General features: G+C 49.8%; 1 protein-coding gene across 4 annotated transcripts in view; it reads left to right on the top strand.

The window, feature by feature from the left end:
• The first annotated feature begins 18,444 nt into the window (after window positions 1-18,444).
• Window positions 18,445-19,195, top strand: part of ACTN1 (actinin alpha 1) — a 92,605-nt gene continuing 91,854 nt past the window's right edge. For 3 of the 4 annotated variants that reach the window (XM_069784195.1, XM_069784194.1, XM_069784198.1), the window contains exon 1: window positions 18,445-18,668. In XM_069784195.1, the coding sequence (XP_069640296.1) occupies window positions 18,564-18,668 (105 nt within the window). In that variant the 5' untranslated portion in view covers window positions 18,445-18,563. The remainder of the gene's footprint in view (window positions 18,669-19,195) is intronic. The other variant, XM_069784196.1, reaches the window with a different exon arrangement.

The following is a 19,195-nucleotide window of genomic DNA, read 5'->3' as shown; positions in this document are numbered from 1 at the left end:
CGGGGAGGCTTGTGAGAGATAGGAAGCCTTGTGAGAATGGCATGGCCCACGATGAAACAGTCTACAGTGCATCACTCATCATTGCAGCCCGGATGTTCAAATAAGCTGCCAAAAAGGGAGCCTTTCTCCTCCTCCCCAGTCCTTGGTTTCCAGAACAGGTATTTTTTTCTATGAGTGGAGCAAGGACTTCTAACCTGAAAACTGGAAACAAAACAAAAAAGAAAGAACATAAAAGGCTGAACTGCATATTCGGTATATTTTAAAGTGTCCGGTTTATTGCATAGACGCGTGAACAGGCAGCCTGGTCTCCATATAGCAGGGACCATTTGGTGTTTCTTGGGACACTTACTTCTTCCTTTGCATAAAGAGGGAGACAGAGCATCTGGTTTCTCTGCTTCATTTTAAATGCCAATGCTTATTTTGTTAATATATTTACATTTCAAATTTCTACACACATAGTAAAAAGGAATGCTTTGGGGTTCTTCTAGATAGAAGCACATTAGCGTGCCTGTTTTTCAGGCACCAGTAGCAGACATGTGCTCAGAGCCTGGAGCTCAACCATCAGTGAGGAGAGCCAGACTTTGGGGAAAGTGAATTACCCATCCACGAAACAAATTCCTGATTCACTGCAGAAATTTTCTGACTTGCTGCATTAACTGCAGCCAGCGCTGGCTTAGGCTGGGAGAGGGACAATAATCTACCTACAAAAAATAGAAGTATATAATACAGCCTTCCAAATACTTTTTGTTCACACGCACAAAACAGCATTCCAGGAATGCCAGGTTGCTGGCTAATCCAAAAGGGCAGGTACCAGGTACGTCTCCTTCTGCAATACTTGGGCTGTGAAAGCTTTTAAAGCGTTTGCAGCACCTTTTGAATGAGCAGCGAAACTCGCCTTATAAGGTGGGAAAGCTCCATGTTCTGCTGTTAGAAGACTGGAATGTGAGCACAGCAAGGATTGCTTCACGTGAGCCCCTTATCTGAGAGATTGGCGATAAACCCGAAGAAGTTCATGTGACACAAGAAGAATTTCTCCCTTATCTAAAGGAAGCTGGAGATGTGCAAGTCAGAGGTATAACAAGCAGGATGAGTTATGAGGAGGAAATGATGTAAAGGGGCCAGACGGTTTGGAAATCTGCCTGCTTGCTTGAGTGTGTCCTATTTTGTGCTTTGGAGGATTGTATTGACATCAATACAACATCAATTTTAGAAATACTTGACTGGAAGCTTGAATCTGCTGACTGTAGGACAAAGCGACAAAATCCAAAGTCCTTAGGACCCTCAAAGTGTGCCAGCCCTATTTTTGACCTCTCTTTGACATTGAACTGGGAGAAAGCAAGGGAGGATTTTGACATAAGCCTTTCAATCTATCAGTTATTTGTCATTTCCCTCAGGCAATTTTTCCTGAAAGTAGTGGCCTCTATGCCTCACAATACACTGGGGGAAGAGACTGTGCTATCAAAACGGTTCATTTGCCTCTTACCAGACACCCACAAAGTTTGCCTGGAAGAGATTTTTCAATCATTTAAATCTTTGCTTTAAGATAGCTTGTTTCCTTCACAAGCAAAGAGGAAAATGCTACTTCTTGCTATAGAATATAGGCACGCCAAGTGTTAAATTCCAGCTATTTCCTCTGTGCCCAAAGCCTGGCCAGAAATATCTTGCACAGTTGCAAGAAGCCTGTGTGGTCCTCAGGTTCTCTTGACACGTCACTTTAGACAGTGTCTCTCTGCATGCTCCTTGGTTAATCTTCCCATCAAAACCCTCCTGCTTCCGTCCCTCGTGCCACTGCTTCTGTGTATTTCCCATTTTACCTCTTTACTGCGGTGTGGGGCAAGGGCAGTGGGCAGCCCCATCTGCCACCAGCCCCCTTCCCTGCCCGATCCACCAGCAGGACACATGGCCATAAGTCTTGCACTGGTGGGAGATACTGTCCACCTTTTGAGTGTTCAGGTGAGAGATCCAGGTCTTATGACATTGAGGGCAAGAAACTTCCTTTCAAAGAGAGCAGATGTTTTCCACATAGTCATAAGTTTCCATGGAGGAGGCAGGACTTGATGTCTAAAACCAGAGAGACCCAAACACCCCTAAGTTTCCCATTGGGAGCACATGACCTGATGTCCCAAATTTTTCCTTCCTCCTTCCCTTTCTCTGGTTCTTTACAGCCTCTCCTTCTCCGTGCGTTTCCTTTTGCCTTGTCTCAGTGCTTGGCTGAAGCGCTGCTTACCCCACCCAGCACTGCATGATGGAGAGCCAAAGAGCACGTCTTGTCTTGCCCGGTCCATGGTCTCCAGCAAAAGCAGTTACAAGGCACAGGACTCCTGGTGAAACCAGAGGGCTGTGAGGGAAGGACCACAGGCTCACCTGGTCCCCGGGCAGCACAGACCCAGCACACTCTCTGTTTGGCCAGGAGATCTCCAAGGCAAAACCCAGATACCACAAGAAGAGGTCACCAGCAGTATTTTAGTTGTGGTGCTATGAGGCCATGCTATAGCAGATACTGTCTTTCAGACATGGTTTTGTATCAAAAGACCTTGTCCTTCATGAGGAGCTCAGAGCATGGTTTTTTGAGAATAGCCCTGGGTTATTTTTATCAAAGACAATGTGGCTGCTAGAAGTAGCACAATGGGGCTCAGCATGACTTGCTTTTTTCCAGAACAATGGCCATTGTTCTGGTGGAGCTGAGGACAGTTTGGGCTCTTACCGATTGCCATTTTTATATAAAACAGGGGAAAAAAAATAAAACAGAACCTGACTTCTTAGCTGGGCAGAGCTGCAGTGGTTTCTGTATTGCTAGTGTGGTAAAACCACAATGCAGTCTCGCAGGCCAGCCGATAGGATGAATAAGAAAGTGTTAGTGGAATCATACCTTTTTGGCCTGAGTAACCTGATCAAAACTGGCCCTGCTCTGAGCCGGCGGTTAGACCAGATGTCCTCCGGGGGTCCCTTCCAACCTGAATTACCCGATGGTGCTCAAGAATGACAGACTCCTACCGGTGTGCGGAAAAAATTTGTTCTGAACTTTCACAGACATTAAACCAGAATGAGATTCAAGGTCCTAATGCCTTATTACACTGTAAGCCCAGGACTTGATGTGGTTTTCTGGTTTTGTTTTTAAGCGAACCACGTGGAAGCACCCAGGGCCTCCCCTGGTGCAGACCTCCCCTCCAGCCAACCCTCCCAGCCTTGTGGCTCCCTCCGCCAGTTCCTCCCAGCCGGCGGCCGATGCATGTGCGTGTCCTCCCTCTGGGCAACACCCTGCAGTGGGAGCTCCTTCCAGGCCTCCCCCTTGGAGCTGGAAGGAGCGAGAGACGTGTCGGCAGCTAGAGATTAAAATACAAGACCTGAATTTTTCTCAGCAGGACCGAGTGCAGAGCGAACGCTGCTCCTGCTCTTCCAGGGGAGGTGGAAGGCAGATACTGGCCCTTTTTCAGGGCATCCACCCCAGGCTTATCTGAAAATAAGAGACCTACGCTGTGACGAGGCTGGTCTGAATGTCATCTTGTGCCCAATGAAAGGGGATGGTGCAAATGTGAGAGGGTGCTAGCACACGCAGCACTGGGCTGCACTCAGGGAACACCACAGTCCTTGCTTTGAAACATCTGCACCGACGGTGGCCATAGAGGGCTGGGGGTCTCTAGGCTGCTTGTGTGGGCAGAGACCAGAGGGAAACAGACCTGCTGTCAGGAGGGACGAGCTTCCTGCAAGGAGGTTGGTACTTCTGCTGAATCAGGCTGGAGAATGGTGGCAGGAATTTTTCAGCTGTTCGCACCCATCTCTAATTTCTCCTACCAACGCTCTGGCAGAGCTGAAGTCTATTGATGTTTAAGAAGCTCTTGGAACTGGTTTCTTCTCTCAGGGTGTTCTAGATGCATGCAATACGCTGTGACTATGCTCCCAGAAACCTGTTGGATGGGCTGAATTTTGTAAATATAAATGCTAAGTCACAGATAAATGAACAAAGCAGATAAGCAGGTACAAGAAAAAATGCTGCTGTAAATCTGAGGTGTGCCTCCTCTGTAGCTTTATTTGGGAATCAGGAAGACGCCAGCACTCAGTCCTGCTCAAGGTAATGGTAGTTTTGCTATTGGGCACACACAATTTGGACTGGGCCCAGACCCTCTTTCTCCCTCTCTCTTTTTTTAATTGCTCTTTCCATAATTACCGCTATTGTTGTGCATAGTTCTTTTTCCCTTGTGAAAGTTTTCATTACTTGAGTGCAAAAGCTATGATGCAAATGGGAGTCACTCCCAGAGAGTGCCCAAGGGCTGGGGTACAATTGCCCTGAGACAGGTAATGCTGCAAAATAAGAAGGGTCGGGGACTTGTTCCAGACCAGCTGGCATCAGCGAAGATGTCGTGCCATCGCTGCACTGCAAAAGAAGTGCAAGTGCTGTCAGCCTTGGTCATGCCCCAGAAGAACCTGCCTAGCTGGGCTGGGACTCGCCTCTCCTCTGTGGTGGTCATACAAGAGGGGTTGGGCTTTTTCTCCCCAGAGCTCTTTGAAAGGTCTGGGCAAACAAGGAAACTGGCCCTGGAGAGGAAACTCAGCAACTACATGGTGCTGACAAACGTCCAGAGACAACAAACTGCAAAAGCGTGGAGAAAATGGGGAACCTTGTTTTTCACTTGTAGGGATCTCAGGTGTCAGGCACAAAGAGACCAGATGTCTGGAGACAACCCTGTGATATTTAACATTTTATTTTTAACTAAAGCAATGTAACTTGTGGCTAACTTTCTGGTTTAAGAAAACAGAGTCAGAGAGGAGTGAGGTTATTTATGTGTTGCAGTGAGACCCACACAGCCTGTTCCAGCAGCTCTACAGCCCCAGCCTAAGCCCCTGGCCAGAGGGGATGGCAAGTAGATGCCACCATGCTGGGAGCTGTGCTCACCTCTGCTATTAGCAGACGCTATTTGAGCATGTTAGAAAGTGATACTCCAGTAACCTTAAGCTCATATACTCTCTGCTTTCCTCTCACTCAAGTCAAGCAACGGTGCTAAACTGAACTCAGCACAAGGGAGACCTGGGTACCTTTCAAAATCCAAAATGGAGCCTTGCTTGAGTCAAGTGATAGAGAAGTATTTATATTTATTTTCTACCATGTCAATTGTGTACTTTTTTGCATTGCCTGTCATTCAAAGAATGGTGACTTAGGAATCCAGGGGGATGGAGGGGGAGGTTTGGTTACTTTTTTTGCCTTAGCAGAAAATCATCCTTGAATAAAGAGCCTGGAAACATGATTAATCCCAAAGCTGTATGTTTCAGAAATTATGAGTATGTGGAACAGAGTCTATGCACAGACCTATGATGGAAATTGTTTCCCAGTTTTGTCTGCTAAGAATCACAGGGCGCCCCGACAAGGTGCTGTCAGGCCAGAAATTAACCAGAACTTCCCAGCAAAAACCCTTCATCAACCACATTTGTATTTGCGTAGTGCTAGGGCTGAATTTGGCACTGCCTTGGCAGCGGTTTGCAAATGGATAATTTGCATGTAAGTTCCCTTAGGTTCTTAGTCAAATATTCACACTTTTTTGTTTTCTATTTCCATTATTCTTCAGGGTACCAGGTACTCAGGGTACTTGAAGTACACTTAGGCACACTTGGAGCTGAAAGTAACAGAGAGAGGGGTTAAAATATGCTTCAGTGGCTGTCAGCAGAGATCTATCAGCAGAGAACTAGAATTGTTTCTCTGGGAGCATATTTCTGGCACTGTACCTGAGATGGCCATGAGCATTAGGAAACACAGAACTGTGCGTATTAGTAGTTGTAATGATTTGCAGTAAAAAAGAATATATTTCACTGTATTTCGCAAAAAAATATTGCCAATTCATTTTACACAATTGGCAACCCTCTTAATTTTTTCGCATTTTCCCCTTCAGAAACTACTTACCATTCAAAAAGGAACAAACTGCCTTTATAAACAGACAGGCAGACTATGCCACAAGGGGTTTTCTTTTATGTGGGTGTTGCTATAGAGAAAGACAGATTATAATCTAGAGCTGTTGCCTGTGGGGTATCTTGAGAACCATCTAAATTCATCTATGACAGTGGAGGACCTAGAATGGGACCTTATAAGAAATAACCAGAATATTTCACAAAATCTCCGCATCTTGGCATTTCCAATTCCTCTGTGCCAGACTGTAGCGCTGTGAACAGTGTGTCCCAGAGACGTTGGGTGTCAGAGGGGTGTTCAGAAGAACAGGATAGTGCCACAAACTCAGCCCCAGAGCTGCAGAGTCTTACAGTAAGACCAGGTCACTTTCTTCCCAGGCTTCTATTTTCATCACTACTTCTCAGAAGTCTGGCTGATACAGTACCTGAAATATGCTCTTTTTAGCTGAACCTTACACGTGAGGGTAGAGAGTGTCTGTGGCTCTTTACCACAACAGTACAAGGAACCTTTCTGAGGCTCATGCTTCATGAGCTCAGCTTCTCCAGCTGTAACCATTTGGGTACAATGTACATAGCCTGCACAATGATTACTGCAAGAGAAAAATCCGTGATGCCTTTTTCTGCCGCAGGGTCTGTGCACTGCCACCAACCATAGGAGACTTTCTGCTGGCCCTGACTATAACTCTGTTTCCAAATACCTGCAAGCTCAGTTATCACAGGAATTACTGCAGTAAAACTACCCTGTGAGATTAGGTCATTTTTTTAAAAAAAGCTAGAGATGAGTGATTAGGAGAAAGAGGCCAGCACACTGACCTTGTGGCTCGTTCTTGTCCAGTGACTTTGAGGCAGTGACGCCTGCTGGGGGTCAGCTTCTCAGAGCTGTAGGTATAAGCAAGACATACCAGGCTGTGTATCACCAAAAAGCTAAGATGGAGGAGGAGACCATGGTAACAAGCATCTTGGCTGCAGAACTGACCTCGCCTGAGGGGAAAAATGCTGCGGTCAGGCATCAGGATACCCAACGGCCACAGAGCCACCTCTGCAGGTGAGGCTGGCGCTCTTCGTCCAAATGACAGGCAGCTACCACCTCTCTGTCTCTGTAAGGTTCATTCATCCGGAAGATATGACTCCTGTGAGGTAGCACGTCACTGCTTGGGGATGGGGAGATGAGACTTCAGCCTTTAGCCTTTACCTTTAGCCTTTCTCCAACAATTTTCATGGAAATGGATTCCAACTCTTCTCTGCAGTCTGGAGAAAAGCAGGTGTTTGCCATCCAGTGTGTTTTGAGCCAAGGCTTGTGGGGACAGATGAGATGGGTCCAGCAATTCAGCGATAGAGGAGGTGTGCTAGGCACGTGCCAAGGCTCCAACTACCTCTTCCCAAGGCCCTCCCTTGCCTGGGGCGAGGGGGCAGTGGGTCCCACTGCATCAGCCCCAAGGCCAGAACCCTTCTGCCTATGATGGGGTTCCCACTGCCCCCCCCCAAAGCTGCCAAGCCCTCCTACAGCACTGCTCTCACTAAATATAGAGGGTCAGAGACCTGTGCATTGGGCCTCTGGCACACAGGTGATAGCAACCTGAGGTGCAGCAGTTCTTATGCTTAAAAAGCTCCATTTCATAGCTATAGCAGCTTGAATGGCTATGAGTTTGCTGATGGCCATGGCAGGGTTGTTCTCCCTCTCAAATGCCTATGTGCTCTGTGCTTCCCAGAGCCAGGCTCCTGTTGCCCCAACGGGCTGCCTCCTAGTCCATTGAAAGCACAAGTGCTGAAATACCATCCACTTCTGCCCTGTGAAGAGGATGGTGTAGGGATGTTCAGGGTATTTTTGGCCAGGAATAGTGACGGTGAGTTTGCTGTTGACCGTAACACAAGAGAAACCACATCTTCCTTTATATTAACAACTGGCTCTCCTTTTTCAGCAGGGGAAGACCCAGGGGAGCTATAAGGACAGCTTTCACTTTCCAAAGAGGAAAACACCACCACTTTCTGCCTGTATGCTGAAGGGCAATATAAAGCAGTGCATCTTTACCTAGACAGTTATTTAAACAGCGCAGATGTCTGGAGCAGTCAGCCCACCCCCAAACTCCCCACTCAATGTTTCTTCCTCTTGCCCGGCGGTTTGAGTTTGGCCCTCCGTTTCTCAGCTTCGGTCCTAACAGCCTCCTTCTCCGGCTCAGAAGAGAGCCCATCGGGGCTGCAGACGAGCCGGGTGCTGCAGGAGGGATGGTGAGAGGACCCACCCTGGGAAGCCAGCACCAAGCAGGTGGTGCAGGCCCGGGACCCCCCAGCCAGTGGGACGGCATCGCCCCCGCTGCCGCTCGGCCACCGCCACGCTCCATACAAGGCTGGAAGGTTTCCACCTTTCCTTCCCTGTGGCCATGCTGGGGGGGTGTGAGCCAGCCCACGGGAGCCAGCCTTACCGTAGATGGCTGTGAAAACCTTCAGGCTCCTGGCCAGGTGCCCTGGGCCAGGCACAGCCCGGGGTGGGGGAAGCCTGGGGTGGAGGTAGCATGGCCCATCAGGATGACCAGGGGCACTCGGCTCTTGTCCCCATACCAAGTGCCAGCCACCACTGGAGCTGGGGAGAGACAGAGTGGGTAACAATGAATCCAGTCCACAAGTACTGCAGCGATCCGGCTTGTGTGCATCGCTTACCCAGGGCGACCTGGGCAGGTCACCCGACTGCTGGGCTGGACAGCAATTGCACTAAACCCCTGTTTAAAGCTTCAAATGATGTCACGTAAAAGCCTATAGTTTGATTCCCAGGCATCCCTCATGGGATCGCATCTGTCCTTCCCGCGACAGGAGCACAACTGCAGGGAAGGCCTCTGCTAAATTCCTGCCCTGCCAAAAAAATAAAAACCGGAGCAGCATTTTCTAGATTTTTTTTGCTGATTTCCTAGAGGTCAGGAAAGAAACATGTACCCACAGGGGTTAATTGGCTGGTCCAACAAAAGACATGAGAGACTGATGTCTTGACAGGTGGACTTCACACTTAACGTGAGGTCTGCTCCACCACTTAATATTATTTATTATTCCTCAGCCCCTTCATCTCCCTCTCTGCTATTAAGGAAATAGCTGAGGCTTTCTCAGGGAAAAAAAAATAATTAAAAAGCAGAATATATAAATGGAGAGCAGGATGCCCTGGGAGGAGCTCTTAGGGATGAGGGAGGACCTGCTTATGGGACAAATTCTGTAAGCAGTGAAGATGACTTCTGAGCCCTGGCCCCGACTGCTGGGCTACAGCCACAGAGAGCATAGGTGAGGCATGCATACAGTCAGCAGACCAGCCTGAACATGGTGGTGGCTGGGCTGCCCCGAGAGCCTCCTTCCCTTGGCCTGAAAGTGCCACTGTCTGTGCTTCTCACATCCCTTTTTATCTGCTATGTTTCAAAGCTAGTTTTATGTTAGGCTTGGAGAGAAGGCATGAGCAGGTAGTCATAGCTCAGAAAAACCAAGAGAGGCAAAGCACCACAGGAGAGCCCAGGGCTTGCACTATTGGTTTGGAGCCTCCTCTTAGGAGCAAAATCACAGGTGTACATTATTTGAGAGGATGGGGAGCAGGGGAAATCCTACTAGAGAAGGGATTAAAGGAAGCTGGGGAGAGCAGCTTACCTAGTTTGCTTGCTGAGTGTTTGCTCCTGCTGCGTGTGCTGCCCAGCAGCATCTTCCTTGCTTGTGTGTCTTCTCCAAACTCCATTTTACAGCACTGGATGTATTGCTCTACAAGTGTCACCTTCCTGACAGTGGACCTACTGCAAATATAAAGGTATGAGGTTTGCCGCTGCTTCCCAAATAAGAAGCTTTCTGATGTAGGGGGTAACTTTGCACTGCATAGTTTGATTTGAGGTAGCTGTGCACAGTTGCTCTCACTGTACAGAGAAGAAACAGCAAGGAGAATGAGTCAGTTAGGAGAAAAACATAATGAACACAAGATGATTTTCTGTGCAAAAGCATGTATAACCTATAGCTGCTGCTATGCAGCAGTTTTTGCTTGCAGAGCACAAGAGCTTAATCTGCTCTGGGGAAGCAGGCAGGCTGCTGACCACCTAGGTGCTCCCTGCACCCTTGAGAGAAGTGGGATGAAGGGGCTTCTTCAAGCAAAGCCCTAAGCCATCCCTTCTTGTATGATGGACAACTTCAGGCTCCAGCAAGGGTACTTTGGGAAGGCAAGTTAATGGAGTGGCGGCTTTAGGCTCAGTGTGTGGATCCTGCTCCACTTCTGAGACAAGTCTGAATTTGGATGCCAGTCTCGCTGACTCAGCATTGTGTTCCCCACTCGCTGCTGGGCCGCTATGTGCTGAGAAAAAGCTGGCATGCCTGGAAGGCTGTTGGTGTGTTTTTCAGCTGTACCAACTACTTTTCTGAAAGGAGTGAGCTCTTCCTCCACACTATGCTGTGCTAAGCTGTGCCACCTCTGCTGCTGGTGGAGGTGGGTGGCTTGGTGTGGTACAGAAGACACCAAAAACCTGCAGCTCAGCTGTTTCTCCTCAATCTCCCAGGGCAGTCTTTGGAGCACTAGATGATATTACAAGGGCCTTGATTAGCACCCTGAAGACTACAGCTAACAGATATGAGTTAACCTGCCCCTTTCCCCCTAATTTTAAGAGCACTCATGCCCTGCTGGTACATTAATGATGAAGGGTGGGCCTCCCTTCAGTCATATGGATCTGCATTTTCTTAGCCCTTGATGAACTACCTGTCATCATGGCCTCATACCCAAGCATGGACTGTGAATATAGTTTGCAGTCTGATGTCCCTGTGACCTGTCTCACTACTGAAATAAACAATTGATGCTAAAAGCCTGAGGTGATGGAGAGGCCATGAGAGGTGCATTTGAAAGCCAAAACTAAGAGTGAAGCATCTCCTCTCAGCATTTGGAGTACTGATGTTAAATTTTGCTGATAGCTGTAACACAAAAGAGAACTGCCACTTCATTTCAGAGCTTGAAGTGGATTTAAAACAGTTTTTGTCCATGTAAGTGCATGTAAACATGTGGCTGTATTTTTTTCACACAGCCCCTTTCACCTTAGTCACCTCTTTCAGCTGAGTCAAGTTCCTGCTGCAGTCATGCTGAAATGTGCTTTACACATGGGTATCTGATGGGACTGTCTAGGTCAGGTTCCATATGTCTGATTTTACATTTTTACATCCCTGCAGCTGCAAATGCTTTTTTTCCATCATTAGTCTTTTTACAACCATGTCATGTTCCTTCATGGTACTGTCTTACCCTCTGAAGCTGACTGTGTTGCCGGGCTATGAAATAGAGCTGGAGGGGATCCCAAGAGAGCTGGGTTCATCCCCCAGACTGTGGTGGGATCAGTTGTCCCTGAAGTTTAGCCTTTCTTATAGCTGTTCTACTTGTTCTTTAAAGCCTCCAGCAGTGGAGATTTAGCAGTTTCCTTTGGTGGCCTACTCAAGTGCTTTGCTATCCTGACAGTTCGCAGATTCTCCAGTGGCTACTGCAAATGGTGTACCGTCTTCTGCTTTGCAGTAAACTTCTACATATTTTGAGGTCTGCTACTGTGTCTCACTTCAGTTTTTTCTTCCCTAGACTAAACAAGCCAGCTTCTTTCAGTCTCCCCTCAAAGGTCAGGTTTTCTAGACTTCTGAGCCTTCTTGTTAGTTCTCCTTTGGATGCTCTCCAACTGATGTGTATCTTAAAAACTGGCACCCAGAGCCACACACAGCATTCCACGGCCTTACAAATGCTGAGGGGAACAGAAGGTTTTGTTCTCATGTCCTACAAATGACACTGCTGTGCATGTACACTTCTGGGCATGGATTTCCTGGGGAAGGCCTGAGAGAGCTGCAGCTCTGGCATTACGCCGGCCTGCGTAGCACATGTACGTTGCCATGCTGCTGCGATTGCACAGCGTTCCCTGCCTGCTCACAGTGCAGCCTGCTCCAGATCTGTTGATATCTGTTCTTCTGGGTTTGCTCTGCCTTTGTAACTAACAAACTAACATAGCCTCAAAAGCAATGCAGTGCGAAGTTATGCCATCTCACACCATGAACTCCTCTACCTAGAATCAAAGACTGCAGTAGCCGCCTGGCCTGCTTATATCGCAGTTTGCATTGTATCAGATTTCTGCCATCGTCACCCTCCATGGTTCCCCCTATGGGATCATCCTGGGCCTGCATCATGCAGGGAGCAAAAATTGTGAGCAAATGAACTTCATGCATGATCGGGTCTTGCACCAGCTCTCTGCAGCCACTGCATAAGCAGCCTGTCAGGGATGGAGGGGCTGTGTGACCAGAGCACTGAGCATTCTGATAATCCATTTCTGAGGCATTATCCTTGGCAGGCCCAGTGTATGCTGGAGCAGACCTGTGGCTGCTTCACCTATCCTGCAGATCTCCCCACAGGGGTGCTTCTCTTGTGTAAAAGTGGTAAAAGTGCACCATGGATGGGTGGATGGAGCCTGGGGTCTCCAGCTGGCTACAGGCTGCTGGAGACAGCATGTGAAAGCTGGAGCAAAAGCACTTTGCTCTAAACATACCTGAGCATAGCGGTGGGTTTTGTCAGGCAGGGATTGCTGACACACTATTGCAACAACTGTAACCTACTGTTGCATGCCCTAACTGTACTAGCCGTAACTAATGGACCCAACGCGTCCCAGAGCAGTGATAGATGGCATGGCAATGACTATTGCTGCTCTGGTCACCGTTAGACTCGCAGGTTAGCTGTGGAGCCGTGCGGGAAGAAGCCGTGCAGCGTGCTGTTGCTGAAGTATGACAAGGAAGCTGCCCTGCTCGGAAGAAATGAAACATTCATTGGCTTTCTCTCCGGGAAGTCATTCTAAGCCATGGCCAGAAAGGGGTTCTGCTTGAGAACAGCCTGAAGATACCACTGTACAAGTGATATACTTGGAGATGGGGGAGGGCTGGGTTTTTTCAAGCGTTGTGCTAGAAAATAGCAGACTCGCAATTATGGAGAACATCAAAGCGAAAGGAAGGGATTTTAAGTGAAGTTTTTAAGCTAGGGCTAAATAATGACAGGTCTGAGAGTTCGGTGACTCTCTCATAAGAAAAGATTTTTCTGTGAGGGCAAGGGTGGAGATGGAAAGAGACTAATCCCTGTGCTTGCCCTCCCACTACTATCCTGCTGCTGTTCCCTTTCCAGAAAGACTTCACAGCAATTGCCTCCAAAGCTTGTCACACTTGCTCTATGGCCAGTTTTGGTGCCTGGGAAGCAAGAAAAGCAGCAAATTCTGCCTCTTGCATCTGCAAGCCATAGGCACATCACCTGGCAAGCTCTGCTCAGCCAGCGAGTGAGAACAAGAGATTCAAACCTGAGTTTCCCTCTTTGTGGCACCAGGAATGAGCCAGCCTGGATCTCATCTGCAGTCTCCAGAAGTAACCAGGTTCTCCTGCTTTCTTGCTACCTTGGCCATGTGGAAGGCACAGGTTGGCTCTGCCTTTCAGAGCTTGGCTCATGGAGGTGGGTACCTGCTGCAGCCCCTGCTGCACATGGCTTCCCCTGTGTCTCAGGGCAGCCTCTTCCCCTTCAGCTGCCTCCACCAGAAGAGTCTGCACTGAGCATGGCCTGGATCAAACCTTTGGTTAGTACATGGATATACCAGTTGTCAGGAATTTGTGTGCTTATGGTCTCCATTTTGAAGCATGCTCTCTTCTATGCTTTAATCCATTCGCTGTCTCTTGTAGGAACACAGAAAAGGCTGTTGTCTTTAGCGTCTCTGGTCCCTGAGCCTCCTTACTGTTTGGGCCAGACAGAAGTACTGTGCCAGGGTTGTGAAATGGGATGTCCTTTAAAGACTGACACAGAAAACCAAAAGGGCTGAGCAAACAAGCCCACAAAGACCTGCCCCTCAGTACAGGGCAACTAGCAGGTAAAACATGAAAATGAGAAGCCCTAACCATGGGTGACTGAAGGTCTCTGTGCCCATATCATAGCATAAGGATGCTAACCCCACTGAGGCGGTCATTTCACTGTACAGTGTGTTTCATGAGCATCTAATGTGACCCTGTGGGCAAGGTACCATTGGATGATTTTACTTCCTAGGTCTCTCTGCAGAACCAGCTCAGCAGCTGCCTGAGGTGAGTCTGCTTCACTTGCACATGATGCTGCTGTGCACTTCTGAGCAGCAAACACCTTCCCCTTCAAGGGTGAAGGGAGGAAGCAAAGGGAAGTGTATGGGCAATGTTGGTCAAGTACTCTATTTGCCTTGCAGGATGAAAATAGATACAATGGGTATGTGATAACAGGAATATGGGACTGGAGGTATAATTCCTGATTCTATTGTTGCTCAAGTGACACCGTGAAAGCAAAGGGAGCAATCTAGGGTATATTCTGCTAGAAAATTAAAATCAAGGTTTTCACAGGAGGAAAAAAGCCCAAACATAATTTTCACAAAATGGCACACTTCAAACAATATTAGCAAGTGCTTACTATGTGAAGACAGCTCTGTAAGTCACTTTGGCCTTAAACCTCATGCTCTGAACAAGCATGGCTGACCCCCAGTCAGTAGAAAGAGGAGATAACACCTTCTTCAGGTACTTGTGCAGTCCCAGAAGTCACCTTACTTCCAGGGTGCAGGGTTGGGGAGCCAATTTTGGAAGTTCAGGTAAATGGGAAGGGAAGTAAAGGGGAAGAGGACTTAGTAATGGCAGGGTAGAAGAGGAATACAGCTCAGGTGAAGAGGCCCTGAAGAAGAGAGTTGTTTTGTACTTGGGAGCTTCATTCAGACCCCTTTTTCCTCTCCTCCAAACACAGCATCCCTGCCTTGGTTGTTCCTTTTTTTTGCCTCGCTTCCAGCTATCCCTGGATGACCATGGCACTTCTTAAAAGCACAAGTTCTACCCAATCTCTGGGCATGAGCACCCCTCCTGCCCCCAGTCTTCCATGAAGCATGGTATACCCCACTGAACTCCACCAGATTAATGTCTGCATTTCAGAGGTGCTGACTTCTTACTGGTAATGTGTCCTGTACTGGGGAAGTGGAAATGGTGAGAAAAGTGTAACTTGTTGAATTCTTTACCGTAAGGGCCCAACATGCAGTTCAAATTTAAGTGCTAAATCCCAGAGCTACAAAGTTTTTGTGTATCTGCAGTATATAAGAGCTGAAACTTGGCTGTGACACTTCGCAAAACAAAAGTTAAGGGCCACTTCAACACAGTCTTGTTCGTTGTACAGTGACCGAGCTCACCTGCCGGGCCTCATTACAAAAGCTTATGGATGTTCTTGGCAAGAAAAAAGATATCTCCCCAGGGAAGCTCATGACCTGTAGCTAATATGCTAAGCACAAAGAGAAAGAGCAGCAAACAGTAACCAGAAATACCCCAATGCCCTTGCACTCCTTCCTCTTTTCATCTGTCGCAGGCTGAAGAAGTAGGATGTACATCCAACTGTTCCTACGGTGGCTCTGTCTGCTGCACTACAAAAAGCCCACTCTCCCTTCATTGGATCAGAAAGACCTTGTTGGAGACCCGCTTGGTCTGGTAAGGCTTGAATAACGCCCAAGGAAATCAGCAGCAATCTTGTACTGAGGAGACAAGAACTCCAGGAGACTAAATAAGGAAAACCAGAGTACTGCTGTGGTTACAGTCATCTCTCCCACCAGCAGCACCGGCTTCCGCAGCTCCTGTTGCTGCTGTGCCTCCCTCTCCCATTGCAAGCTCGTCTCTTCCCCTTCGTGGTGCTGGTACAATTCTTCACAAGGTCAAGGGTCAAGTGGATCTGGGAACTATCCCAAGTTTAGAAACAATCTCCACTCCCCCCCCCCCCCCCCTTACTATTGCCCGTAAGTTCACGAAACTCTGGCCAAGAACAGTGTCTCGCTTTTGTTAAGAAGTCTGTGAAAAGCTAAGAGTTGGGATGGGGTTAGGAGTGAGAAATTAAGACGTTTCCCAGAAATCCAGGCAAGGATTTTGTGAAGTGAGGATCACGAAGTTAGAAATAGAAATGGCAGGGACAATTAGGAGAGAGGCTCTAATACACTAGAAACCTCACAGTTGTTCTTGATTGTATTACATTTTATTGCACTGTTGTTGTACATTAAATCATCTAATCTATCCTCTGCCCTGTGCAAGAAGAAATGGGTAAATGAATGGGATATTGGCAATTAATAACATTTTTCTGTTTATAGTACCACCAACCTCTGTAAGAGATCACTAGGTGTATTTTACACAGCTAAGAATAATAACATTATGACTATGGGGATAGTTGCTTTGTAACTCAACTCCAAGGAACAAAAGAGGCAGCATCCAGAAGATTAAGCTTCACAGAAACCCACCACGTGTCTTAGGGCTTGGATCTCCATGGTGCTGAGCGTCTCCTGGAAAATGCTGAAAATCCTCACTCACTGAATGGCAGCTGAGATGTCTCATCACATTTGGGGAGGTGTGAAAAGTGGCTTTCAATAATGGGCTCTTAAAGTACAAGGGTGGGGAAGCAATACAGTAGGACCCCCTGCCTTAAAATACAAAGCCCAGGACTTCTCTCAAGGAATGTTTGCTTCCCGCCTCCCTTTGTTTCCCCAGATCTTACCAATTCCTATATTCTTCCAGATTCCTCAGGTTGGAAGTGTCTTGATAAATAAAAACTGGAAGGTAGGAACATTTTCAGACATGTTTGTTATCTCTAAACTATCATGTGATCAGGCTGAAGCTGTTGTAATTTCTGTTACTGGGTGTTCATCAAATGGTTGTCAGAAATAAAAATTGGCCCTTTCTCTTCAAAACCTGATGATGTACATATTTCCCCAATGTAAATTCCTCCACTCTGCTTCTCAAAAAACAGCCATCATCATCTGTACCTCTCTGCAGTGCTGAACAGTGGGGGGGGAGTTTCTTTCAAGTCCACTACTGTCTCTCCAGAGTGATAGGACTATTTTGCATTCCCCAACACTTCATCATGAAGCACATCCAGGAGGATTTGCAAAGTGCCTGCTAGTCCTGGATGCCCTGAATGGTCTGGTCTCCCAAATGGTCTCAAAATGGAGACATCTTGCATTGCTTTTGAAAATCATGGATATTACTGTACTTAGATATTTAAATAACCTTTCTACCCCAAGTGATACATGGTAGGGTAGATACAAGTCTCTGAACTGTGCAGAACAACTCTGATAATTCTACTTGTGTTCATGATGTCTGAAGGTGTACACAAGGAGCATCATATGACACATGAAGACAGAGTACCGTACAGAGCATCTGTCCATTATGGTCTGTGCAGTTCTTTATGCCAAGAAGTGAATGAATATATGCAGTTTCACCTCCAATGTTTGTTAGAAGGAGAAAACAGATTCCCTCCTTTTGGAAGAGGAGCTCACTGGTGTAATTCAGGGCTAAATCCTGCCTGATGTTGAGCGTTTCTGCTCGATTCATCCCAATGCTCTGCAGCATCCTTCCAGTCCATTCTCAGCCTCCCTCTCTCCCACGTTCACGGGCCACAAACTCTCCGTTTCCTCTGAATCTGGATGAATTGGGACAGGAGCTCACTCTGCCCTGGATGGTGTAGCGGAACAGCGTTTCTTTGGGCTTCCTCTCACTTTTGTGAGAGCTGCCATCCTGCTTCTCAGTGAGAGTACCAGGGGAAACTAATAATGCTGTTACCATTTTTTTCCCCTCAACTGACAGAAACCCACGTCAAGCGTTTGTGTATCAGTACACCCCTTAATGGCTTAGCGCTTCTCTCCTAGGAAGCTGCTAGATGAGCCAAACGCACTTTAATTTAGCGTTTTCTTGTTAAACAGGATATTTGTGGGCAGAAAGCGGCAGGTGCGCCTGGGAGGCCTGGCGCAGCACGGCGCAGAGAGGGTATGGCGGGCGGCTGCGGCACCCCACGACTGCAGCTGCTGACCCTGGGTGCGAAGCCTCGGCCGCCGGTGCTGGCAATCCTAGCCTCGACCAGCAGTTACCAGTCAGGAACGGGAGAAAACGGTTATTTTTTTGGCACCCTAGGTGCGGGCACGCCTGCGTGACCCTACGAGGAAGCTGTATTTCGAGCGGGGTGGCGGCAGGACTGCAGGGCTGTGACCGAGCACCCTCGTTTCGGGGCCGGGAGGCCGGGCCACCAGCTCTGTCACACGAAAACATCCTCCCCGTGACAAAACGCTGCCCTGACCCGCGCGGCTCGCCCCCCCCCCGCACCGCTCGGCCGTGCCGCCCGTTAGGGCGGATCTGTGAGGGGCCCGCTCCCGGTACGGGCTCCCACGCCGCGGAGCCGCTGAGAGAAAAACGCCCCGAAAGCGGCACTGAGCCTCCCGGCATCGCCCCGGCCCGGCCGGGCTATGGCCCCGGCTCGCCCGCCCTCTGCCTCAGCCGCCGCCGCCGCGGGGGAGCTGTCGGGCGGTGCTGGGGGCGGGGGGGGCGGCCGCAGCCCGCCTATCGCGGCGGCCGGGTATCGTGACGGACGCGCAGGGCGCGCAATGAGCGAGGCGCTGTGGCTGGGAAATGCAGGCTCGGCCGCCGGGTCCCGGCCAATAAGAGGCGCGGGGGCGGGCCGCGGGCGGGGCGGTGCGTCCCGCCCCCGCGGTGGTGCGCGCGGCCGAGGCGGAGAGGTGGGAGCGGGCGCCGCCGCCGCCTGCTCGGGCTGAGCGGCCGCGGGGCCGGGCACAGCGGGCACCCCACCGGGACGGGACGGACGGACGGGACGGGAACGGGCCGCCGCCGCCGCCGCCGCAGCAGCAGCAGCAGCCGCCGCCGCCGCCATGGATCACTACGACCCGCAGCAGACCAACGACTACATGCAGCCGGAGGAGGACTGGGACCGGGACCTGCTCCTGGACCCGGCCTGGGAGAAGCAGCAGAGGAAGGTGGGCGCACCTCACCCCCTTCCCCTCACACACACACGCCGCGGGGCCGCCGGGACCCGGCCCCGCCATCCCCACCGGCCGCGGCGGGGCCGGTGCGCGCCGGGCCGGGGGCTGGCGCTGCGCGGCGCGGCGTGGCGTGGCGAGCCGGCGGGGGCGGGTGGAGCGGGCAGGTGATGGCGGGGCCGGGAGGGAGGTGCCGCGGCGGGTGTCCCCGTCCCCCCCCCAGCAGCAGATGTCCGCCCTGTCACCGGCACCCGGCCCGCCACAGCGGGCCCGGCCCGCAGGTGCGCCCGGGCGGAGCGGGGACCCCCGGCGGGGGGGGCGGTGGCGGCCCCCCCCCCCGCAGCCCCCGCCGGCCGCCCCGCTGCCCGCCCCCCCGGCCCCGGCGGCCCGGCCGCGGGACGGTAACTAGCTTCTCGTTTGAATGGTGTGGTTTAGGGCAGGGCTTGCGCGGAGCTCATGTCCAAAAATGGTAACATTCGGCCCTTTTTTTTTTTAAACCGAAAGGGTGGTGTCGGGGAGGGGAG

Source organism: Haliaeetus albicilla, chromosome 5, assembly GCF_947461875.1.
Source record: "Haliaeetus albicilla chromosome 5, bHalAlb1.1, whole genome shotgun sequence".
Taxonomy (NCBI): domain Eukaryota; kingdom Metazoa; phylum Chordata; class Aves; order Accipitriformes; family Accipitridae; genus Haliaeetus; species Haliaeetus albicilla.
Note: the sequence above shows the minus strand (reverse complement) of the source record. Positions and strands in the feature narration are given on the sequence as shown.